The sequence below is a fragment of the Malus domestica genome, chromosome 10 (assembly GCF_042453785.1).
Source record: "Malus domestica chromosome 10, GDT2T_hap1".
Lineage (NCBI taxonomy): Eukaryota > Viridiplantae > Streptophyta > Magnoliopsida > Rosales > Rosaceae > Malus > Malus domestica.
The window spans coordinates 20,511,051-20,520,034 of NC_091670.1; the positions used below are offsets into that span (position 1 = coordinate 20,511,051).

Here is an 8,984-nt window from a genome sequence, read left to right on the forward strand (position 1 = left end):
GGATCGAAAACCGTTTATCGTGACTGCCGAGACTTCATAAAGCAACGTCAAGAGAATCCCCTCCACATATGCTCGAAGATCAATGACCCAAGGGTTTCTGAAAGACTCAGTCCCTTCCCACGACCCAGGCCAGCTGCCAATCTAAGGAAGGAATGACAGGTCCCAGAAGAACATGAAGGTACAGAGGACTCTGAGGTATTCCGACAGACTCGCCCTAGAAGTCAGTACGGCGAGTCCAAGGAAAAATCACACGCCTTTGCTCAAACTTTCCTACTTCCAAGAGGCGATGGAGACTTACGAAAGAAAATCCCAGTGGTACATGACTTTACTCAGGACCCCATTGTCCTACAGCTCCTTGAGGAAGTAAACAAGTTGAAGGCCTAACGTCAGGCTGAGATACCTGACTGGAACCAACCCAGGCCTGGCCCTCTCACAAGGAGGATCCTCGACACCCCCTTCAAGCAAAGACAAAACAAAAGCTTGGTTTACAACTCTATACTGGAAGGGAAGACCTAATTGAACACATTAACCTCTTTTAGTCCACTATGGCATATCGGATGCACACCGACAAAGAGCGATGTCTTCTCTTCCCCTCCACCTTCTCTGGCGGAGCTCTAAACTGGTATTGTCGTCTTCCACTTGAGACAGTAGACTCATTTGAGGAACTGAGGAAACTGTTTGTCTCTCAACACATCTTCCAGACCGATTGCTTACATTATGCAGATGACTTGTACACTATTCGTCAAAAGCCGAACAAGTCACTACGAGAGTATGCCGGTCGTTTCAGCCATGAGTATTCTCGCTGCGCTGAGACAGATGACAAGACCGCCCTCAAGGTCTTCACGGCAGGCTTACGTGATTGTTTTTTCAAGTACATGATAAATGCCAACACTTGGAAGACTTACTATGAGCCGATGGCACAGGCTTACAACCATGCCTCCGCTGAGGCAAGGACATATCAAGGGAAACCCCCCACAACCACCCTTTATCAGCAAGTAGGGAGTGGAAGCTAGATCCAACCAAATGAGAAGACATCGACCTTCCAAACGGCAACGGCGCCTCCCCATGCCTTACTTAATACTTTGCCAACTCAACAGACATATCAATCTCAGGGTAAAAGGAAAGATTTCCATCCTTACCAGTCTCATTTTAGTAAAAGGAGTAAGGGACACTACCGTGATAACCAAGGGTATCGCCATGATAATCCCCGACCCAAGCAGTCAACAAAGTGGGTCAAGCATGTGTCAGGACAGCCCCTACCCCGAGGTATGAGGCAGACACACCTTTGAACGCCACATGCGTGGCCATTTACCCTAGCATAGCACACCTGATAATGAAGCCAAAGCCGAGGCACTCGGATTACAAGCCCACGAAGAACACGGGCACGTTTTGCTGTTACCACGAGCATAACGGCCATGATGGCGAGAAATGTATCACCCTTCGTGATCATATTAAACCTTTGGCACGTGAAGGAAAAATTGATCAATTCCTTCTTCACCCTCCAAAGGGTAACCGTAACCAATGCTAGGTGAATGTGATATATTCCATAAGTGGGGGCACAACCATATCTAAATCTTCCAACAGGGCCATGAAAAATGGTGAACGAGCTTTAAGGTCTGGCCACCAAGTGTTTCACGTGGAAGACATCAGGAGAGGTAAGTATCAAAAGCCTAACTGGGATCCAATATGTTTCTACCCTGAGGAAGAAAGAGGTATCATCTACCCTCACAACAACCCACTGATTGTAAAAGCTCACATAGCCAACTTTGAAGTACGACGAATCCTGGTAGACACGGGGGCTTCGGTCAATATCATGTTTGATGAAGCTTTCAGGGCACTTAATGTAGTTGAACACTTGCTCGATCGCTCGATTTCCCCTCTAATAAGCTTCTCCGGTGATATCGTGTAACCTTTGGGGAGCATACACTTACCTTTCACCATTGGTATAGGCCCTTACACAGCTACCAACTTCCTGGTGGTTGATTGTCCAACGGCATACAATGTCATCTTCGGACTCACAGGCATCAATGATCTCATGGCCATGGTATCCACACATATGTTGTTGATGAAATTTCCAACCCCCTATGGCAATGGTTACATCAGAGGAGATCAACTTAGTGCACGATCATGTTACAACACTTTGGTCAAGCAACAGCATCTGTCTGTGCCCAAGGAAACCCTTTCTATACATGACCAAGTCATAAAGACCAGCCCAGACGAAGCCAACTTGGATCTTCACAGTGGCAACAGTCAACCCGACGATCTTCGAGATAACTCTTTCACTCAGCAAGCATAACCCGCTGAAGAGTTGGAGAAGGTCTCTATCTCAAAAGATTATCCAGATTGCATGGTGAAAATTGGCATCACCTTATCACCACCCATTTGGTTGGCATTGATCTCTTTTTTGCAAGAGAACACTATGGTCTTCGCCTGGTCATACGAGGACATGCCAGGTATCATCTGTCATAGTTTAAGTATTGACCCCAAGACCAAGCCAGTGAGACAAAAGCGAAGATCTTATGACGTTGAACGATACGAGGCAATGAAGGTAGAAGTTGAAAAACTCAAAGGCATAGGCTTCGTCCACGAAGTCAATTATCTAACGTGGGTGGCAAATGTTGTCCTTGTTAAGAAGAATCCGACCAAGGAAAGTCTCTTGCTCCAAAAGGTCTTGTGGAGAATGTGTGTCGATTAAACCAACCTAAACAAATTATGCCCGAATGATAGCTTTCCTCTTCCTCTCATAGACAGACTTATAGACTCTACGGCAGGGTGTGAACTTTTGAGCTTCATGGATGCTTACTTAGGATACAACCAAATCCTCATGAACCCTCTGGACCAAGAACACACAGCATTCACTACTGACAGGGGACTATATTGCTATAAAGTCATGCCCTTCGACCTCAAGAATGCAGGAGCAACTTGTCAGAGACTGGTCAATTCAATGTTCACCGAACAGATTGGGAAGAGCATGGAAGTTTACGTTGATGATATGCTAGTCAAGAGCAAACATGCTGACCAACACATCACCAACCTATCTAAAACTTTCACCATTCTGAAGAGGTATCAAATGAGGTTGAACCCCAACAAATGTGCATTCGATGTAGGCTCTGGCAAATTCTTAGGCTTCATGATAAGCCAACGAGGCATTGAGGCTAACCCCGAGAAGATCAAAGCAATCCTCGACATGAAGGAACCGGTAACTTCAAAAGACATCAAAAGCCTTACTGGCAAGGTGGTAGCCTTAACTAGGTTTATCTCTAAGGCCACAGACAGATTTGCTCATTTCTTCAAAGCACTTAAGGGAAGTAAGAAGTACATTACATGGACTGATGAATGTGCTGAGGCATTCAAGAACCTCAAAGACTACATGAGTAAAACCCCTCTGCTCTCCAAACCTGAGGTTGGTGACACTCTCATTATCTATCTGTCGGTATCGGCTTCAGCAGTAAGCTCCGTTCTCATTCGAAATGATGATAATGTTGAACGGCCTGTCTACTACGCTAGCAAGGCCTTACAAGATGCGGAGACACGATACTCCAACATTGAGAAATTAGCTCTAGAATTGGTCATATCTGCTCGAAAACTTCGCCCTTATTTCCAAGCACACTCTATCATCGTGCTTACCAATCATCCTCTTCAATAGATACTCCAAAGTCCTGACACTTCCGGGCGAATGATCAAATGGGCAATAGCATTAGGTGAGTTTAACATCACATACCAACCAAAGCCAACCGAGAAGGGCCAAGCAGTGGCAGACTTCATCGCCGACTTCACATATCCTGTTGACATTGTTTCTACACCTAAAGAAGTGGTTTCATTACCCTCGTAATCTCAGAAAATAGAACTAACAACCCCAGCATGGAGTCTATATGTTAATGGCTCGTCCAACCACAGGGTTGTGAAGCAGGACTAGTCCTTACGACCCCTGACAAAGTGGCGATAGAGTATGCTCTTCGTTTCAAATTCAAGGTGTCGAACAATGAGGCCGAATATGAAGCCCTCCTAGCAGGCTTACGTTTGGCCAAACACCTTGGGGTTAAACGAATTGATATCTTCAATAACTCCCAATTGGTGGTTAACCAGGTCACCAACAACTTTGACGCTAATGATAGCTCAATAGCAGCATATCTGGCACAAACACAATTGTTGCTCAAGCACTTCCACTACCGGATCACCAAAATTCCTCGAGCAGCAAACAGTCATGCAGATGCTTTGGCTCGCCTCGCCTCAGCGGTGGAAGACCAGATTGGGAGAAAAATTCAAGTCGAATTGTTGGCAGCACCAAGCACCATGGCTGCAAAAGTGTGCAACTTACAACAGGGGGATAGTTGGATTACCCCGATTTATAGATTCCTTGCTCATGGCACCCTTCCAAATGACAAAGTCCAAGCTAAGCAGATTCGATACAAGGCTACCCGTTACTTGATCATTAATGACCAACTCTACAAACGGGGTTTTAACCTACCATACCTAAAATGCCTTACGCCCGCAGAGGCGGAAACTGTCATTCGAGAAATACATGAAGGAGTCTGCGGAGATCATGCTGGATCTCGATCCCTAGCACACAAGGCTTTTCGCCAAGGATATTACTAGCGAACGCTCCACCAAGATACCATCAGAATATCCTGCTCATGTGATAAGTGTCAACACTACACAACTATTCCTCACTCCCCTCTCAAGCCGCTCACTCCTATGATCAGCCCTTGGCCCTTCGCCCAATGGGGACTTGATTTGATCGGCCCAATGCATGCAGGGAAGGGCAAGGTCCGCTATGCAATCGTTGCAGTTGACTACTTCACAAAGTGGGCCGAAGTAGAACCCTTGGCAACCATTACTGAGGCAAAAATAAAAGACTTTGTATGGAAGAACATCCTTTGCAGATTCGGCATTCCCAATGCGATAGTCACTGACAATGGGCGACAATTCGACAATAATAAGTTCAGGATGTTATGCTCTAAGTTCAACATCAACTTATGTTTTGCCTCCCCAGCTCATCCCCAGTCTAATGGACAAGTTGAAGCCATCAACAAAATAATCAAGCGAACTTTGAAAACCAACTTGGATAAGGCTAAAGGTTGTTGGCCAGAATTTGTACCCCAAGTTCTTTGGTCATACCGCAATTCATATCGGACGTCAACAAGAGAAACCCCATTCTCACTTGCCTTTGGTACAGAGGCAGTTGTCCCAGTTGAGCTTGAGCAAGCAACGTTCCGAGTTCAGAACTATGTGCAAAGTGAAAATGACAAACAATTTACCCTCAACTTAGATCCAGTCGAGGAACACAGAAACCAGGCTCACTTGAGGAATGTCGCCTACAAGCAGCGCATCTCCAACTACTATGACTTCAGGGTCAAACCTCGTTCTTTCAAAGTGAGGGACTGGGTATTGAAGAAAAGATTACTCTGCGACAGAGTCCCGAGTGAAGGAACACTTAGTCCAAACTGGGATGGATAGTTTGAAGTTGTTGGCATTAGTCGCCCTGGCTCCTACAAGCTTAGAAGCTCTGATAGCAAGACCCTTAGCCATCGATAGAACGCTGATCACTTGAAGTACTATTACAAGTAAACTCACATTGTACAAGTGTTAAACTTCAGCCGTTCGGCATCATATGTAACGAAGACTATTTGGCATGAATTCAATAAAGAGGTGATTTAGACAACTCAATCATTATCCTCTTACATTCCTAGCAATGAAACACTCGGGTTCAAAGCTTCAACATGAATGCTTCTAACAGGAAATCAAGTCTAAGTATATGTCAACAAGACTATACAAATAAACAAACAGTACTAGAGAGAACTAGTACATCCAAGATATGGCTTATATCTAAACAAAGGATTTTCTCAAACATAGCCAGGCATTCATCAATGATAGTGCAAATACTTGGTAATTAACAACAAACTAGTACATCCAGAGTACATGGCACATGCCACACAAACAACAAACTAGTACATCCAGAGTACATGGCACATGCCACACAAACAACAAACTAGTACATCCATAGTACATGGCACAAGCCACACAAACAACAAACTAGTACATCCAGAGTACATGGCACATGCCACACAAACAACAAACTCGTACATCCAGAGTACATGCAGAAAAAGAGGGCACTACGAGTCATCCTCATCTGAGGCTGAACCCTTGACAATATCACTCTGCGTTTCAACCTCATCGCCATCACCACCTTCATCAGTATCTCCAGGACCATCCTCACTCTCCTGAGACTGCTCACTGATACTAGCCTCATTATCAGAGTCATCATCACTACTAAGATCAACTGTGAGGACGAAGGCTTCACCCTTTTGTCTGTACTCATCCATCTTATCACGGTACTTTCGAATAATGCTTCCATTGTCGTAACGCTCAAGGACGGCCATCCATTTCCTTTTCTCAAAATTAGCCGCTTGGATGTAGTGAGGTCTAAAAGCATCATGAAAGGCCTGGGAACCTAAGAACTTCTGCACAGCAGCATCCCTCTCAGTTGGGATACTCCTCTTCAGCCCAGAAACCTCAACCAAGGCACTATCCAACTCCCTTTTAACCTTGGAAACCTCAAGGATGGTTGTCTCCAACTGTTCCTTAGTCGCTTCCAATTGTTTCTTGAGCTTCACGTTCTCACCATTCTGCCTCTTCAAACTCTCAAAGTTTTCATCCTTAAGGCGGATAGCATCAGCCAAAGCTTTGCTCATTTTTCTGGCATCATTCACAAACTGCTTATTCTCTTGAAACTTTACCTTGTACCGCTCGACTTCTCGTAATCTGTCATTGTACTCGGTCATGACCTACATGACAAGATAATCGTCACTACCAGGAAAAAGAAGGGATAAAGCAAAGAAATGACAAAGTAACACTTACATAAGAAGATAGCCTCATCATCCAGTCACTATCTGATTCGTTCTCATCTAGCGGCTCGCCAAGCTCATCAACAGTGGATCGACGTCCTGCCAGGCAATTATTGACATACCTAAAACTACGTGGCTGCATGGCAACCTTCAAGTCCTTCCAATGAATGCTGCCAACCTCTTCCTTATACTTTCTCTTACGGCTACAGCTAGGGCCACCTTATTGGTCAGTAGACTCCATGGTTAGAGGAAATATGGGATTGATGGTAGAAAGATGAGGCAACAGTCGTCTCTTATCCCCTGCAACTATAGCAGCAGCACACCCGATGGCCTCAGCTTCAGCCTTTTTTGAGGTAGCAATCTTGAGGACCTCCTTTTGCGACCTAGGTTTAAGAGTTGGCCTCACTCGGTGCTTACGAGCTCCCTTGTGAAACAAAATGTCATCTACAGGAACTAACATGGGTGTTTTCCCTTTCTTGGCGTTAGTCTCCCCTTTCTTGCCCACTTTCTCCACTGAACAAGAAAAATCAAAGTAAGGAATGCAACTTTGTAAAAGAAAAAGGGGGCGAAATGAAAGACACAACTTACTTTCTCGTCTCTGGCACTCCGACACTAGGGGTTGGAAACCGTACTTTCGAAATAAGGGTCGTAGCTTGCCGAAATGTCTATCCTCTTTGGACACCCTTAACACCTTCTTTACGTCAGCTAGCTCCCGTCTAGATAGCTTGATGGTCACTCGCGTCACTACACGAAGAAAATTTGTTAGAGGCAAGAGAAAATCACAACAAATAGCAAATAATGCAAACAATGGATACATTACAACCTACAGTCTAGAAGTGAATAGGAACACGTCACTCAGGCGTGACATCTTTAGCATACTCCCAATCATTTAAAGAAAGCACCAACGGTTTTTCCAAGTGCAGTACGTCTTTTTCTTACCAAAGACAATACGCTCTCTCTCACTACGACATGCACACTCGGTATACCCAATGCATGCTTTCACCGGGCGCATCTTATAGCAGTAGCGCCATTGATGAAAGGAAGGCTCACCTAAAAAACCCGATCAAGGTATCCCAAAAACAAGGGTAGAGTTGCCCAGGCACATATCCAATGAAAGACAACATCCGTTGCAACCACGGGTGCAAAGGTAGCTTCACCCCTAAAGTCAATAATATCTGGATATAGAACATAACATGAACCTTGGGTGGTTCAGAGGACAATTCTTCATGATGCACCAAACGCATTCCTACACTACGAGGGATACTACATAACTGCCTTAGGGCCTCAAGCTGTTTTTCGCTATCTAACAAGTTTTGCACTAAATGGTCTGTTGTGAACTCAGAGTGAAATATGGGTATGGCGTCACAAACAAGCCCCTCACCCACTGACATAAAGGAGGAAGAACCAATATTGGCTAAGGCTTGGCAATTGCGAAGATCACCCAATCTTGAATTTTTTGTACAAGACTCCAACAAAGGCCCTGAAGACTCCAACATTGCAAGCTCAAACCTAGAGTTAGAGTTAAGGGAGCCCCCATCACTAGGACTTCCAAACTCTGACATCTACAACAAACAAAAACAAACTCTATCACCACATGAAAGATCGAAACATAAGGAAGTTCCTAGGGCGTGGAGAAAAGCTCAATCAGTTCATTATGTTCTCAACCAAATACATGAACACTCAAACAATTCAACAAGAATGAAAGCATGTGATCTAGTGGAGAAGACTACCAACCTGAAGATGGTGCAAAGCAATGCCGGAATCCCTCTCAACTATAAGAGCACTCTATCTCCAAAAATCACTACAAAATGAGCAAATGAAGACAATGAAAAGAGTGGAAACTTCTCATTCTTATAGGGTTCTACATGGCCAAAGCAATTCAAAATTCAAAATTCAAACCATGAGAAAACCCCATATGGAAAGTCTTCAAACTTCCACACTTGCAGCACCCCCTCTCCCCCTCAAAAAAATGGGGGGGGGGGGAAGGAGGTGAACACATTAGCTTCATCAATTTATGGTGCCAACAAGAGCTTCATCAATTTATGGTGCCAACAAGAGCTTCATCAATGGAGGGCAACCATAATTTTCAAAAGCTTCACACACTCTTGATCAAGACAGTGTGAAGCAAAACCAATTTAT

The 8,984-nt window shown here is 44.6% G+C and overlaps 1 protein-coding gene across 1 annotated transcript; it reads right to left on the reverse strand.

Moving 5' to 3' along the window:
* Positions 1 to 6,113: 6,113 nt before the first annotated feature.
* On the reverse strand, positions 6,114 to 6,987 carry LOC114823064 (GRIP domain-containing protein RUD3-like). The gene is made up of 2 exons (XM_070806214.1): positions 6,859 to 6,987; positions 6,114 to 6,785 (listed from the first exon to the last, which is right to left on the reverse strand). Exons 1-2 carry the CDS (start codon positions 6,985 to 6,987, stop codon positions 6,114 to 6,116), a joined length of 801 nt encoding a protein of 266 aa, XP_070662315.1.
* Between the last annotated feature and the right edge of the window lie 1,997 nt (positions 6,988 to 8,984).

What these genes read in the sequence shown, in the direction of transcription:
- LOC114823064 (XM_070806214.1), bottom strand. Translation starts at nt 6,987, where the DNA reads ATGCAGCCACGTAGTTTTAGGTATGTCAATAATTGCCTGGCAGGACGT. An exon ending in TGATGAGGCTATCTTCTTAT is followed by an intron (nt 6,786 to 6,858) that starts GTAAGTGTTACT and finishes CTTGTCATGTAG; the next exon opens with GTCATGACCGAGTACAATGA.